Source organism: Triticum dicoccoides, chromosome 1A (genome assembly GCF_002162155.2).
Source record: "Triticum dicoccoides isolate Atlit2015 ecotype Zavitan chromosome 1A, WEW_v2.0, whole genome shotgun sequence".
Classification (NCBI taxonomy): domain Eukaryota; kingdom Viridiplantae; phylum Streptophyta; class Magnoliopsida; order Poales; family Poaceae; genus Triticum; species Triticum dicoccoides.
Window position 1 is genome coordinate 607,270,838 of NC_041380.1, and position 15,875 is coordinate 607,286,712.

Consider the following 15,875-nt stretch of genomic DNA (forward strand, 5'->3'; position numbering starts at 1 on the left):
TGCACGCGCACTATTCCGTCGAACCGAGTGGCCGTGCCTTGACCACTCGTTCCGTGCGAATCGTGTGACCCACGAGAGCCGGGTGCTATTTTGTCGGGAGACTGTTTCTTTGCCCCGAGCGGCCTCGCTACTGACAAATCAGCACACACGCTCGTCCACCTCTTGCATCTTATCCATTCGTCCCACCTCCGACTACCTGCCGCCCCGCACTGCTGCTCACCTCCCTGCAACCCGGCCGCCTCCTGCCCCTTCTCCAGGCCACGCGCCCGCCTCCTGCTCCTTCTCCAGGCCACGCGCCCTTCCGTCGAGCTCCTCCTCCCGGCGATGTGGCTACCGCCCCGTTCCTCCTCCCGGCATCGACGCTCCCGAAGGTCGAGGGAGATGCGGCGGATCCGGCGGTGCAGGCTGAGCAGATCAGCCGGGGCCGTGGAGCTGGAGAAGCATCGCCGCCGTCTCCTCCTCCACTGTCCACTTTCCTAAGGGGGCGCCGTCAGAGCTCTTGGGAGGGGACATATAGGTAGGAGACCGTCTCTCTCCGGATCCATCGATCCAACAGGCTGGGATGGGGGAAAGAGCGCGGGTGACCGGATCTGTCGTGGTCACGCGTGGAGGATGGGGCGGTGGCGTGCAAGCATCGTGGTCATGGATGTGGAAAAGGAGCGTGGACGGGATGGAGAAGTCAGCAGCAGGGGTTTCCGCCGCCGGCCTTGTTGTGTAGTACAAGGGCGTGGTGGTCGGATCCATGGTGGCTGGGGTCGGACTACAGGGATGCAGCGTGCAAGCTTCGCTATGGTGGCGGATTGGTAGTTGATCTGCTAGGGGAAGGTAGAGGATTAGCCCCAGGTGCTTTTCGCATGATTTTTGCTGATTTTAAGAGGAGGAATTGCTATGTGTAGTTAGTCTGTTTTTTTACAACTAGGGCCCTGTTCCTGTGCAATTTATCATAGCCACTAGCCAAATTTTTAAGTCAGTTTTTTGTTGTTAGTTCTGTGCAAGTAGGGGCGCTTCCCTGTGCAACTAGGATGCCTTCCTATGCAATCTATTACATCTGGTAGCCAAATTTTGTAAGCAAACTAGGCAAAATAAATTTTATTCTCTGAATATCAGTTTTTTTATGTTAGTTCTCTGCAACTAGGGGTTCCTTAGCAATCTATCATATCTTTGTAGCCCAATTTGTAAGCAAACTACGCAAATAATTCTCGTTCTCTGTATATCAGTTTTTGGTGTCAGTTCTGTGCAACTTGAGGAGCATTCCTGTGCAATCTATCCCAAATTTGTAAGCAAACTAGGCAACTAATTTTATTTTAGTTCACTGGGGTCTGGGATCCTGCGCAACTAGGGATACATTACTGTGCAACCAGAGGAAATGTGCTTGATAGTGAAACAGAGGTTCATATTTTCTTTTTCTTTTATCCTATGGCCATTTATTTATACTCTTTTCTTTTACCCTCTTTGTAGTTCAATATTTTTATTCATTGTAGGGTTCTCCAAATAGGACCTCTTGGCGGAATTCAAAACGGGCGGCTAAGCGACAACCACTGGCGCTGATAATGACGGGGATGGAGAGGATGATGATGTGTCCTAAAGAGTATATAAATGAGTTGGCATCCTCAGTCTTTTCTAGTTGCACAAGAGTACCTGATAATTGGCATCCTCAGTATTTCTAGTTGCACAATACCATCCAACTAGTTGACATCCTAATATTTTTGTAGCTGCATTGACACCCTCAGGTGAATGTGCAATTTTTTGATTGGTCATGCAAGTGCTGAATAGTTCTTTTCCCAAGAGTACCTAATTAATTGGCATCCTCAAGATTTATAGTTGCACACGAGTATTCAATTAGTTGGCGTCCTTAGCATTTCTACTTGCACAAACAGTATCCTACTAATTGACATCCTCAGCCACAAGAAAACTATTTTTTAGTCCCATCTTCAAATTTTTGAGGGTTGCCCAAGAGTATCTAATGATTTGGCACCCTCAGCCTTTCTAGTTGCACAGGAGTATTTAATTAGTTGGCATCCTGAGCATTTTCTAGTTACACAATAGCATCTAACTAGTTGACATCCTCTGCATTTTGTAGTTGCACAACTAACATAATATAAGTTGGCGTCGTCAGCCTTTTTTATTCAGTTTTTCTGAAGAACAACAAATATTTTGTATGCAGTGTTAACTAATCACCTTTGGCTTGGATCCATGATTTGGTTGCACAAAATATGTACTCCTTTTGCACAAACAGTACATCCACACCATGTTTCTGGTTTGAGCTGTTTGTTGCACACTTTTTTACAGAACTACTTCCTTGTGTCTATTTGCACACATCCAGATAGAAGTTGGTTTTGCTACCAGATCTAGTTGCAAAGACTGGTGTTTAATTACACAGACATCAGATTACTGTTGCTACTCCCTCCAAGTGAAAACTACACGTCCATGAGTAGGAAGAAAGTTGCACATGGACTATCATTTAGTTGCACATCGAATGTTAGACAGTTGCACAAAACGGGGCATAAGTTGCACACAAAAAAATTCGTCAAAACATACTCATGCGGGATCTAGTTTCGAAAAGCACGTCGCGAGGATTCTGACAGTGAAAACGGATTTTATTTTTAATGTTTGGTTTAAAAGTTATGGCTTTTTAAAATTCTAAAATCCAAATTAAATACGTTCACACATATGGACTGGAAGGGCCTTGGGCATGTCTTATGCTGTGCACGTGATCGGGGCTCACGTGCCGGAAGTGGGCGGGGAGGCTGGGAGTCGGGATGCCTTTCCTGGCGTGGGTGAGCTGGTGTTTCCTTTTCCGGAGTTGGGGGACCAAAAGTTTCCTTTTAGGCCGGCCGCTCGCAAAGCCCAGCGAGCAGCCGGCCGCTACCTAGACTCGCCCAAATAAAAATAGCTAGCATAAAGTGAAGGTCTACAAGAGGTAGGAAAAAACCTATAAAAAACATGAATGGTAAATTAACAAATGTGTTATGCATTCCGTTTAGAAATGAAAGATTGGCACACATTAGTTCTACAAAAAGGGTAGTTAAGAATGTCTCGTTTTTTCTCCAAGACCAACGGGTAGGCCCCCCATCTGCGGGCAGTAATCCAAACGTTGGAAACAATGTGTACTTCACACACAAAAAAAAAATCAAACTGTTTGTACGTCTATTAAGTATGATGGAAATTCCTAATAAGATTTATTGATACCACTATTTTCTAGCCATCTAGAAAAATAACTAAGTTGTACATTCTCGTTTTAGCAACTGAATAAACCAACCTGGCCAGCATGCATGAATATACAGTTGCCTCTTAATTTCATGAAAACAAAATAAAGCAGCGGCTCCACGTGTCATTTTCTAACTCCTGTCTTTGTAGGAAATGAACTGAATACTATTAGAATCATTTTCAGAAAGGAAGTAATGAAGCTAATATATAACCAGTTTAATTCAGAAATCTAGAATGAAGAAACTACAAGGAGAGTTGAGAAATAAAAAGAAGAAAGTTTCAGGGTAATAGAAGAAGAAGAAGCTGCAAAGATTAGAAGCAAGCAAGCACAAATTAGAAAAATAAATCTTAATCTTTCTCTGAGCCGAAGCCTCCCTCTGGATCTCTCAGTCTCTCTCTCACAAGTCAGAAGAGAACCAATCTCACTCAGCATGTTTTCTCTCCCCACAATATAATCTTCCCACCCACCCCAGCGACGAGCCGACGACCTCCCTTCCCGCTCAGCCTCCCTACCTGCCCACGCTGTGCGGTATGCATGCTAGTCGGCGGCTCACATGACATTTTTTTTTTTTGCGGGGGAGCACATTGCCATGTTGAACTTGGTAACCAGCATATCATTGTCAAATTTCCACTACATATATAAACCATTAGTCAGAAAATTCTAGTATGTGAACCGCCAGCACGCCCTTGTCCGTATGGATGCTGGCCGTCGTTTGGGTGGACGCCGCCCTCTGCGAGCTATCCGTCCCGTCCTAGTGTGGACATCCGGGAGCACGTCGTGGATCGATTGGAAGCCGTACGTACGTCCTCAATGAGCAAGCCCTCAATCGTTTGCGTGCCCGCTGCGTCCTGCTGGTTATCTCTGTCTGTGGTCGTCTCGGACCTGGCTGTCTTGTAGATGTTGGCCCACTACCCACCACTTTTTTTCTTGAGAGTAGAGATACATACGTATAGCATTGACTGCCTTGTGGTGTGGTGCACGCACATCCCAAAAGTACATTTGGACGGTTGCTACAAAATTGAAATTAAAAAATATATATATACCCATTTTAGTATGTAAGTATGTTTATTTCAACTTTGTACGTATTCAAACACCTTTTGGTATGTATGTAGATGTTTACTCATTTTGACATGTATAGTGTCAAAAACGTTCTTATATTGTGGGACCGAGGAGGGAGTACGTGCTATGTCTTGCTTATTGTACTCCCTCTGTAAACAAATGTAAGCTTTTATATTAGTTTACGGAGGGAGTACTAGGGATTGGATGGAGATGGTGGTGTTTGGCGGGTTGTAGAAGGCGACTTGGCGGCCATTGAGCGGCTGCGGCGGCCTGTTGTCCTGGTGAGGCAGCGGCGCGGTGATGAGTTGTAACTGCTCCTGGCTCAGCTCCCTGCCCTTGCCCAGAATGTTCCACATCACCTTCTCCGTGCAGGGCGGCGTGGTGAGCGACCCCATGTACCGGAAGTAGCTCCCCGTCCGCTTCTGCAGCGACTTGAGCTCCACCACGCCGGCGGCCACGGTGGGCGTCGTCTTGAGCTCGCGCAGCTTCTCCGTCAGCTGGTCGTAGAAAGGGTCGGGGTTGCCGATCTCGTAGAGGATGCCGATGACGGCCTTGTGGTCCTGGTCGTCGACGTGGACCATGTGGAGCTCCAGCGGGAAGCGCTTGCCGTTGACGGTGTGCTCCCCCGGCGCGTGCCAGTGGATCATCTTCAACTTGAACTCCTTGACGGTGCCGTCGGCGGTGGTGACGTTGATGGAGCCCGGCATGACGGGCTCGCCGCCCTGCTCGAAGCTCATGACGATGTCCTTGCCGGTGTTGTGGAGGGTGGCGTTGGAGGGGGCGTAGACGCGGGTCAGGGTGTCGAGGTTGGGGTTGGGGACGGCGTTGGCGATGACGATGTCGATGGGGGACTGCGCCTTGCCGTCGCCGCACGCCTTGTATGCCGGGCTCAGCTTGCCCCAGTTCTCCGGGCCGTCGGGGGTCCCCGGCGTGTACCCGAAGCTGGGCCCACCACCTTCATCATCTGCATTTCATTTCAATCCTTCTTTTCTTCATCATCGCATGCAATTCCACTCCACCAATTATCATCTCTTCTTTTATTATTAAGAAAGAAAGAAAGAGACACTTACGCGAGAGAGCGACGGCGAGGAGGGAGGAGACGATGACGACGACAGCGGCCCATGCCGATGACATTTGGGACGCCATTGATCTGGATGATGAAATTGGATGGGTGTTTGTTTGTTGAGGGCAAGTGGCTTAAATAGGTAAGGGAGGGAGGAAGGAAATAGCTAGGGAAGGAGAAACATATAGATAGCGTGGCACCGCTAAATCATTTTGTGGCCATCTTGCCTTGTATGCTTGCTTCTTCTATATATGGATATGGATGGACCAAAAATAGACGACAGTCAAACTTTGTCTATTTTCAATCAATCAAAAAATAATAATAATCACCAAACCTAAATACTACTACTACTACTACTACTCTACTAGTATAGTAGTAAATAAATTATATAAAATCAACACAAGCATCTACTGTAGTAGAGTAATTAACGTTCATCATCCACATGCTCAATAAATTGATCATCAATCACATTTCTAGTTGATCCGACCAACACACCAGCTTGTCTCTGCTCCCCAACAGACTACTACGTAGAGTAGTACTCCCTCCGTTCCTAAATACTTGTTTTTCTAGACATTTCAAATGACTACTACATACGGATGTATGTAGACATATTTTAGAGTGTAGATTCACTCATTTTGCTCCGTATGTAGTCACTTGTTAAAATGCCTAGAAAGACAAGTATTTAGGAACGGAGGGAGTAGATACTTACTACTACAAGAGGAATGAAGCTTAGTTCATCCACAACTTTAGGACCCTGTCTTTGCCACCAGAGACAACCTTCTCGCCGTCGGGGCTCCAATCCACGGCGTACACCTCGTCCGCGTGCCCTGGCAGGTCCTGCTTCAGCTTGCGCGCCCGGATATCCCACACCTGATTCATGTCCATGTCCATGTCATCAACCAATCCACAAGAACAAAATGCACTGTCTTCATCTTCATCTTCTTCTCTACTCTAATGACATGATGAAATGCCAACAAAAACATAACATTACATACCTTTAGGGTCGAATCCTTGCTTCCACTCAGCAGAAGCCGACTGTCGGCGGACCAGCTATACAAAAGACAACCATCATGTTAGATTGTTATAGGCATCAGATATCCATGTGAAACTAAACTGGCAATGTATATGTTTCTAGACTAGAGAAGAAAGGCTCCTGCTGCTGCTGCTGACCTGATCTGGTACACATCCGCGACATGCCCTCGGAAAGCTGCGACGAATTTGCCCGTGATGCCATTCCACAGCTTGACCGATTTGTCAAAGGAGGCACTCGCCAGCCACTGCCCGTCAGGGGAGAAGTAGACATGGTTCACCACCTGCGTGCACACAGCAAAACAGACAGCGCAAACAGTTGTAAGCATAGCTTCAGCCAAATGAGTTGCCTCCTTGCCTTGCACGAATGCAAAGCCATAAGTTCTAACAATTTCAACACTGCTCTGCTTTTCTTTCTGAATGATTTTTTATGCGACGACTCCGTTGAGTTAACGTCAGAGATTCATTGTTATGTCCAGGTTACACGGGGTGGGGGAGCGCAAAACACTATATCATAATTATACCTTCTGATGACCAGTCATGCGAGCTTTCGGCTGTTTGCTAATCGTTGGTTCCCAAAGAAACATGGTAAAATCATCTGAACCAGAGACCAGCCTCTCAGGAGCATTACCCCTCATCTTCTCATATCTTGCAAGAGCTGCCTAAACATGCAAAGCTGTCAGTTGTGCAGTCTCGCTTCCAAAGTTTTACCATAAGAATAATGTCAAGCAGCTTAAGTAAAATCTAATTTATCGTTCCGGCAAGCATAATAATTTTTTAAACAAATTGTGCCACACGTGAACTTACCTCTTTCATTTCCTCTGGACTTGAAAATGTCTTGCCGGTATGGTCATATGCCCCAGTGCGGAGAACATATTCTGTGCTCAAGGCAAGCGAATTTACCCAGTGCCCATGACCCTGAATACATAAAATAAAATTATGTCAAAAATGCATAGCAAAAACTTAATATGGGATGGTTTCACCACACAAAAAAATGGGATCGCTGATTTGATAGTGTGATAACAACTCATGGAACACGACACCAAGTGCACGCCAAAATCACAATGAAAATCAGTTGAAAAGCATTCGACAAACTCAATTCACCCACAATAGAGCTCACAGCTCACAACTGAAGGATCTCTACTTGGTATTTGCTGGTATATTGGTCACAACATACATATTAAATATTAAAACACAAATGAAAAGCAGAGTTGAGAAACCAGAGCAAGATCTACTCATAGCATGCAGGTACAAAAGTGTTTAGGGTTAATTCGATATGTGCCATTGCCAACTTTGATTATTTGAAAAAAAGAACTGCAAAAAAGCTTACAGAAATGCCGCTGCCAACACTTGGGTAGATCAATAAATGCCAATAAAGATGTCGCATGTATCGAATAAACCCTTTTTTACAGTGGAATTTTTTCGTAGGTGGATTTGTTCGATTAATCAAAGTTGATAGTCTAAATGCATAGAAGAGCAAGTGAAATAACCATGGTCGGCTGATATGCTGTTGATATTAGCATACAGGCCATAAACATGAGCTTATTCTGTTGATGGCTAGCATCCCAGCATGACCAAAATCTGATAGTCTAGTGCGCTATGGTCAGCCTCCTCAAGTGTTCCACTCCGCCCATGAAACTAGACAGGTTGGCAGATCAATCTAGTAGATACTTGAGTTCAAAGCCTATACCTTGAGATGGAGGTCTATGGGAACCTAACGCCCAGTTATGTCCTAAACTTTTGCCAATATGACCCTCTTTCTAACAGGGCTGAACATGAACGTTATAAACTGACACCCTACTGAAGATGAAAGTTATATGCTCAACGGAACACAGAATTTGCAAAGGACAAGACACTTCTACAAGCTGTTCACTTCAAGACTGTGACTTCATCATATCTCATTGGTTGAAAAAAATAAAACTTGTTTAACAATTTTTACACTGTGACAACAAGTTGGGTGAGAGACTGGCTAAACACATTCAGCTACAAGAATTCTCATCTGCGAAGAAATCTTCCAAGCAACTCGGGTAATATCCCTGTGTGTTGTAAATGCAATTTTTGAATATCTAAGCAAACATAGTGACACCATTAACGTACCAAATTAGAATATGATTAATTATTGAGATGACAAAGACGGCTATGAAGGGAATTTCTGACCAATCTCAATACCATTATTCATTCCCATAGCCAATCAAAAAAAGGTGGATTGGTGTTGACATTTAGTCAGAAAGTTGACCAGGCATGTTCTTGGCCATTAATGTAGTTACACAAGTTGGACAGATCCTACTTTGATAATAACAACATGACATGACTTGAAAGGCATACATACAGTGGGTTGAAAAAAGAACATTGATTTCATTATTGTGCATAAGCATTTGCAGAAGAATATGCTTGGAATTGTTAACATTACCTGCAGTGTTTTGACCAACTTGCCCTGAGTAGTTTCCCATACTTTGATTAAACAATCTTCAGAACTGCAGTAGAAAGACATTATTTTCAGAATTGTATATGTAATATATTACCTGAAGAGGGGAAATTCACAAACGCCATTCACGACAACACTAGACACTTGCGGTCTAGGACGTAAGTGATTCAGAACATGCTTTCAGTTAATGGCATTAGCCATCAAGGGTGCTGGGAGAGTCAGTCAACCGCTTTGCCAACAATTGTGGCTATAAGGATTTAAGAGCGAATAAAAGTAAAAATAACAAGGAACTGATGAACCAGCGAAAGTAACCTACCCGCAACAACATATATGCTTACCGCTACAGGGTACATTTTGTTCTTGTTGACAACAATTATCCAAAGAGAAAACGCTGAGTATTATTATACAGTTAAGTTTATATATCGTCTTCCACACATCATGTATCAGAGGGCCAAACAATAGTGATTTACTACACAATAGCACGTATACAGTTTCCTTTTACTGCAAGAAGAAAAAGGACAGCCAAGTAATAATCTTACCCTGTATATATCAAACCGTCTCCACCCCACTTGACACAGGTCACAGCATTGGTGTGACCTGAAAGGGAAATAACACACTTCTTTGTGGTAATGTCCCAAATTCGTGCATCGCCATCTTTACTTGCACTTACAAAACGACGGGAAGGAGATTGCAAATGAACTGGCTCCCAAGATACAGCAGTAATCCACTTTCTATGTCCCTATTGTAAAAACACCAGAATGAATGACTAGATGTAGCAAGAGTGGAAAAACATATGCAAGAAATAAATTCGATATGGATATCTTCTTTCTAGCAATCTGAGTTAGGAAATTCAGTCTTGTACGAAACAAACAAACTTGTAGTTCTTGCTAACTAGCATTTATTTTGGTAAATGGTTCATAGCAAATTCTCACTTGATGATTAGGATATAATGGAGTGTGATGTGCAAATGAAGAAATGAGATAAAATCTTATTCTATCTTACAGTAGATTCTAGATGTCCGAAAATAAAGAAATGTGCTGCAATCTTACCGTAAGAGGAGTGCCCAATTGATTGCCTGTTTTGGGGTCCCATAATATAAGCTCTCCTGACTTGCTTCCACTAACAAGATGTTTCCCATCAGGTGACCATGCAATGCAGAGAACCCAATTCTTGTGGCCTACTCACAAAATACAGGGTTATTTCATAACACTTTGAAAGGAGCGCAGATGTGCGAATGGAACTAGCTGAAAGAGTGATAAGAGTCCCAGAAGAGATGAGAAAGACAATCAAATTTTAGCATCATAATTAATGTTACAAGAGAGAGCTAGCACTAGCAGAGGCAAAGAAAGATGAATTCCCATTACTCCAGTATATGAGCAGCAGAATGTAACAAGCATAGTTATTAGCATAGAGAATGGGCAGAAAGAATTCAAGCTGAGAAACTGACCTTTGCATGTGTACAATGGGGTCTGTGTGCTGAGGTCCCAGAAGCGAACAGTGGTGTCGCCTGAACCACTAGCCAGGCATCTCCCGTCGGGGCTGAAAGAAACGGCCAATACAGCCTCGGTGTGGCCTGCAGGCAGGCAGACGGTAAGATTGTCATCATTCCTTGCTACTGACCGGAAAGAAGCAGAGCAGAGCAGAGAAGCAGAATCATGGATTGGATGGAAGTAGTGAGCGTACTGACCTGCGATTGTGGCTGAGCATCGGTTGACGGGCCTGATGCGGAAGACGGCCTGCGGCTGGTAGACGATGCGCAGGGTGACCTCCGCGGTGGCTTCAAATCAAATCAAATTGTTGATTTTGATTTGAGAAGGAAGATTGATTGGTTGTTGATTATATGCTACTACTATTCTACTGACTGACTGACTGACTGACTGACTGACCGTTGTTGCGTTGCATGAAGGCGCCGAGCTGGACGGAGAGCTCCTCGTCGCCGACGTAGAAGGCGTAGGGCAGCTTGTCCTCCTGCCGTTGCGTTGCATTGCATATTTGCATCAGGTGAGGTAGGTAGGAAAAAGAAGAGAGCAAGAAGCAAGAAGAAGCAACAAGAAGTAGGTACGTTGTGTAGTAGTTGGTTGACGATGTCCTGGAGCTGCGGCGGTCCGACGTTGTGCGGCAGGTAGAGCGCCGCGCCCAGCTGCTCCCCCTCCGCGCTCACCAGCTGGCACATCACGCTGCTGCTGCTTCCGTTGCCGCCGGCGGCGTCCATCTCTCTCCTTTTCTTTTCTTTTCTGTAGGGGAGAGGAGAGGAGGGGAGGGGAGGGGAGGGTGGCGGCGGCGGCGGAGGAAGAAGAAGACGAGGGAGGGAGGGAAAGACTGTTTGGGCCGGTTGCTTGCTAATAATAACAGAAGAAGACGGCCCAGCCCACCAAGTCTCTTTCTTTCTTGTTGGTCTGGTCTGATGAAGTGAACCCTAGCTCGATTCGATTCCGCCGCCGCCGCCCAAGCCCGAGGAGGACGATTCGATTCCGCCGCCGCCGCCCAAGCCGCCCAAGCCCGAGGAGGACGATTCGATTCCACCACCGCCGCCGCCGCCCAAGCCCGAGGAGGAGAGAAGGGGAGAGGATGGCGTCCGTGGGGCCGACGCTCGAGTCCCTCGTCGACCGTGAGTCTCCCTGCCCTTCCTTCCTTCCTACTCCCCTTCTCTATGCTAAAGAAGGACTCCTTCAAATCAAGAGGAGTAGCTTGTTTCAATTTCCTTGGATTTCTTCGTCCACTCAACTCTTTTCTCCTTCTTTATGTATGTATGTATGTATGTATGTATGTAGAGGTGATCTCCATCATCACCAACGACGGCCGCAACATCGTGGTAATTTAAGCTCTTTTCTTTCTTTCTTTCTTTCTTCTTTACTATTGCTATTGCTATTGCTATTGCTGCCTCTGCTCTGCTGTCTTCATAACAAAAATAAATAAAAATAAAAAATCTTTCTTCTTTACTCAATCAGGGGACTCTGCGCGGGTTCGACCAGGCCACCAACATAATCCTCGACGAGTCCCACGAGAGGGTCTACTCCACTAAGGTAAGGTTATCTCTTTAGTTCAACTGCCAATACCAATACATCGTCATCATATACTGTATTTACTTACATCCTCACTAAGGTAGATAGAGGCACATCGCATTGCGCTGCTGTCATGTGACACAAAAATCCATCGCCGCTTGTAATTCTCTTACGCTTGTCTTTGCCTTACTTGAAACACACACCAATCAATTGTCTGCTCTGTCTGTTTTACAAATCAAATAATTCATTCATTCATGCTATGCTATGCTATGCTTCCTGCCTGTGTGCTCGCTTGTATCATCAATCATGAATTCATGATCCAACAACACATTCCTTCCCCCAAAATGACTTACTTATCATGCTCTGTTTACCCTGCCTCTAGTCTATCTATCTTTACAATGTCCCCTGATTCTGTCTGCCGTGATGTGATGATGAGAAACAATAATAAATCAAATCCGCTAAAACAAAACACACACTCACTCTGTTCCAGTATCCACAAACATGTACTCCCTCTGTAAACTAGTACGTACATGCTTGTGATCCTCTCTGTGCCTTGCGGCTGCACAGAATTACCAAGCTTAGCTTTTTCTCATGTGATTACATAAGGAAGGAGGAATCCTCGTTCTAGCCGTGCCACGCTTTACCATGCAACACCACAACACTTCATCCCCCCATATGTACATGTATACATCATCTTCTTAGGACCAAGGACCAGTCCAGCTTTCTATTATAACTCTACTGGTCTCTTATTTGTTCACAAGGTGTCATGCTAGTTAGTAAGCTTACTCTGTGTGCTCTGCTGCCCCGGTTTTTATGAAATCAAATTTTCAGCCCCATCCTTTTTCCTCTGTCTGCCCATGCGGTGATTGGTTTTCCAGTTTCGGTATTTCTGTTAGGCTCCTTTTTGTAATCATCAAGGTTTTCATATGGAAATCCTACAAGACTTGCTGTCTTTCTTGCATAAATAAATTATACGTACTAGTTCCTTGGACACTGACTCTTCTTGTTGAGTTTTATACCCTCCCTGTCAATCTCCCTGCTGACAGACGCCGTGTTGTGTTGCAGGAGGGAGTACAGCAGCTTGTCCTTGGTCTGTACATCATCAGGGGTGATAACATGTGCGTGCCCCTTTCACTTCTGTACATGTATGCATTAACTGAATTTTTTGTATGTACTAGTAAGCATGCACGTGCAACGCACGTCTCGATCAAAGCATCTATGAAATTCGTGTGGGTACTGAATTCTGAATTCATATTGAAATTAATAACTTTAGGTAATGGAAGATCTCCTCAGTGAAATGAAGCTTACTGTATACTACTCCCTACGTAGACAAATAAATGAGTGAGTTCTATTTTCAACAACACATGAAAAATAGTAATAAATCCATGTAATAGTAGCATCTATGGCAACCATATAGAGATTTGAATAATAAAAATGAATGATAAAAAGTGCCTGAAGCATTACACTGCTATACGATATTGGACCAAAGTAAACATATTTGGGATCTTCAATCTTGGCACATAGTGTTGGCCTTGTTTCAGGGGAGTTGTGCGGGTCATCTTCTTGATTAGGAACATTTGGCTTCAAGCCTTCAACTCTTCACCCCAAACCATTTTCTTTTGTAAATAATCTGCAAAAGAAAGACCAAATTAGGTTGATAAAATCAAACCACATAAAACAGAACACCAGAACTATCAAATGTGTCATCTAAAGATAAGTGCTTACCAAAGAGTGAATAAATCAATTTTGATTTATATATCACTAAAATCAGATATAATCCAGATGGATCTCAGATTGATACAAAGGAGAACTGGTTTACATGGTAGGTTGAAGATTCTAAGATAAGATCAATCTATTTTTTAGCAGGTGTGTTTCCAAACCAAGTGATTTATATTGCGATTAAACTTGCCATGAGCATCCTTGGTTCAGTTGCTACCACAAAATATATATTATGAACACATAATGTTCTCAATTATGAATCCCATCCTCCTGTTGATCCCACAAAAAAAGAAATTAGTTGCTAAACATCCTTGGTTCAATTCGTGCAGCAATGGGACATCCACAACCCTTTATGATGTATGCTCTACTACTGATGTTTGTAGTTCAGTTTTATATCCTTCTTTCCTAGGGTAGCAAATATGAACATGATTCAGCCTTTTGGTGGATCAAGAGCTTTCCTATGTGAGATAGAGAAAACAAACAACAGAAAGAGGAGATTGAGAGGGGGGACACACATGAAGGAGTAGACTGGTGCAGAGGAGACAGGAGGGCGTCGCTGGCAGCAGGGAGGACGACGACGATAGGGAGGAGACCAGTGCTCTGCACGGACTCGACCTTGTTTGCCAGCGACTGACGGACCCACGTGCGCGTCCACGTCCCGGGCAGCGGCGGCGACCTGGCAGAGGACGGAGTGCTTGATCTCCTGCCCTGCCCACACCCAAAACTTAATCATGGACACAATCAGGATGGAAAGTTGCAGTTTTAATAGCAGAAAACTTACATTAAACCCCCAACCTTGAAAAAATGTGTGAATAAAGAACTCTTGGGGGTGCTTAATAAAACAAATTATAGTTTTTGGACCGCTCAAGAATTGATGTATTTTCCCTTTGCCTCCCCATCTAGCTCCGCCACTGTAATTAGTTAATTAAAATGATTTAGTCAAAAAGGCATTCGGGTGTTGCATCCACCCAATGGGTTCTTTGTTATGCTGCCGGAAGAAATCCTTTCTTGTTAGCCCTTCAAAATAGAAATGTTTGCAATGTTATCATTTTATATTTAATATGGTGCCCAACCATGGCACAGACCACAAGAATACTTTTGTCCAACAAACTGTTATATACTCATGGTCGGTGACAACACAACATAAGTACATCAATGACTCAGAAAACAACTATTCTTTTAAAATGTATGATAAAGCAAGATGGAACTTGGAAAGATATACAGAGGTACAGTATATACACAAACGCTTCCATCTTAGATCTCCATGTCCAATCCTTCTATAATATACAACTAAAACCAATATATTAAAAGAAAACAAGATAAAAGTGAAAAAAAGGAAAATTCCCTTCTCCGATGACACAAACAGGTCAAGGACTACCATATAGTGAGAAAGAAAAATTGATAGCATGAATAGAGTGATATCAGATGACCAAAAATGATAGTTTTCAGACGCCAATAGAAGATATGAACTCAAAGGGCCATGCACAGTGCTACTGAAGCTTAGGTGAAGCAAATTACCCAAAAGAAAATATGCATCGACTGTCGAAAGAGTGTGACCAGATCAGACCACCATATAAAAGAGCATGACCAGCAGCAGACTTCAGAGGGAAGTTGATTTTACCCCTAAATAACTTATACATCCAATTGACATGCTCTAAATGGACTAATGAAATAATGTAGAACTCCTCTGCAACTCTGGGGATTTAGTAATTAACTGCAGATTGTACAAAGTGTCAAATATGTGATTTAAGTAAAATGTAGAGCAATGGAAGTACAAGTTATACGCCTGAATAAAGCATAACCTACAAGAATCACAAGGGCTAAAAATTCAGAACACAGAAAATCTACATATGCCAAGAAGGCCACTGACCAAATAACCATGTGTACTTCCATACTGCTCAAACAGGGGATAATTTTTTTATCTGCATTTAATCACCTAAGCATTGGGTTAACACACCTGGTGCTACTTTTCTTTTTCGTCCCAAACGGAACCATCATGTCTTTAGTTTCCTAAACAGCAGTAGACATGCATAAGAATCCTAGTACTAATTAACAACTGATAAAAGATGTCGATCAAGCTTCAGAAACTTAACGGATGCATATTGAGTTCCATAATTGTTTTCCTCGAAACCACAATCCATAACACCTGCATATATCTCACCTGGAGTATTATTAAATACCAGTTTCATGCCTTCGAGTATATATCACCTGCAAAATAGGACATGTGCTCCTTAGCTAGATTCTATTTTTGATCTGACAAAGCACTGAATCAAATAATTCCTTTACCCATGAGTCTAGGTTTCTAACAATTTAACAGAAGTGGGAAGGAGGGAACAAGGATGATGGTATTTATATGGAGGTTATGGAACT

At 43.7% G+C, this 15,875-nt stretch overlaps 4 protein-coding genes across 6 annotated transcripts in view; 1 reads left to right on the forward strand and 3 right to left on the reverse strand.

The window, feature by feature from the left end:
• Window positions 1-3,793: 3,793 nt before the first annotated feature.
• On the reverse strand, window positions 3,794-5,556 carry LOC119295366 (alpha carbonic anhydrase 7-like). The gene is made up of 2 exons (XM_037573779.1): window positions 5,338-5,556; window positions 3,794-5,231 (listed from the first exon to the last, which is right to left on the reverse strand). Exons 1-2 carry the CDS (start codon window positions 5,411-5,413, stop codon window positions 4,447-4,449), a joined length of 861 nt encoding a protein of 286 aa, XP_037429676.1. The 5' UTR covers window positions 5,414-5,556; the 3' UTR covers window positions 3,794-4,446.
• A 192-nt stretch (window positions 5,557-5,748) lies between these two features.
• LOC119295358 (notchless protein homolog) lies at window positions 5,749-11,095 on the reverse strand. The gene is made up of 12 exons (XM_037573771.1): window positions 10,847-11,095; window positions 10,671-10,752; window positions 10,472-10,561; window positions 10,232-10,357; window positions 9,834-9,961; window positions 9,324-9,523; window positions 8,770-8,833; window positions 7,167-7,277; window positions 6,884-7,021; window positions 6,501-6,643; window positions 6,326-6,380; window positions 5,749-6,200 (listed from the first exon to the last, which is right to left on the reverse strand). The coding sequence occupies exons 1-12, from the start codon at window positions 10,994-10,996 to the stop codon at window positions 6,060-6,062; spliced, it is 1,428 nt and encodes a 475-aa protein (XP_037429668.1). The 5' UTR covers window positions 10,997-11,095; the 3' UTR covers window positions 5,749-6,059.
• A 92-nt stretch (window positions 11,096-11,187) lies between these two features.
• Window positions 11,188-15,875, forward strand: part of LOC119295386 (sm-like protein LSM8) — a 7,325-nt gene continuing 2,637 nt past the window's right edge. Inside the window, exons 1-4 of the mRNA XM_037573807.1 lie at window positions 11,188-11,392; window positions 11,556-11,596; window positions 11,733-11,807; window positions 12,852-12,904. Coding sequence (XP_037429704.1) covers window positions 11,353-11,392; window positions 11,556-11,596; window positions 11,733-11,807; window positions 12,852-12,904 — 209 coding nt within the window. The 5' untranslated portion in view covers window positions 11,188-11,352. The remainder of the gene's footprint in view (window positions 11,393-11,555; window positions 11,597-11,732; window positions 11,808-12,851; window positions 12,905-15,875) is intronic.
• On the reverse strand, window positions 13,125-15,860 carry LOC119295372. 3 transcript variants are annotated; one of them, XM_037573790.1, is made up of 4 exons: window positions 15,024-15,860; window positions 14,287-14,416; window positions 14,021-14,213; window positions 13,125-13,416 (listed from the first exon to the last, which is right to left on the reverse strand). In XM_037573790.1, the coding sequence occupies exons 1-4, from the start codon at window positions 15,143-15,145 to the stop codon at window positions 13,370-13,372; spliced, it is 492 nt and encodes a 163-aa protein (XP_037429687.1). In that variant the 5' UTR covers window positions 15,146-15,860; the 3' UTR covers window positions 13,125-13,369. The 3 variants fall into 3 exon arrangements, 1 of the variants encoding a protein (XP_037429687.1); XR_005143962.1 differs by having other exon boundaries at window positions 14,021-14,416; window positions 15,667-15,860; XR_005143961.1 differs by having other exon boundaries at window positions 14,021-15,219; window positions 15,667-15,860.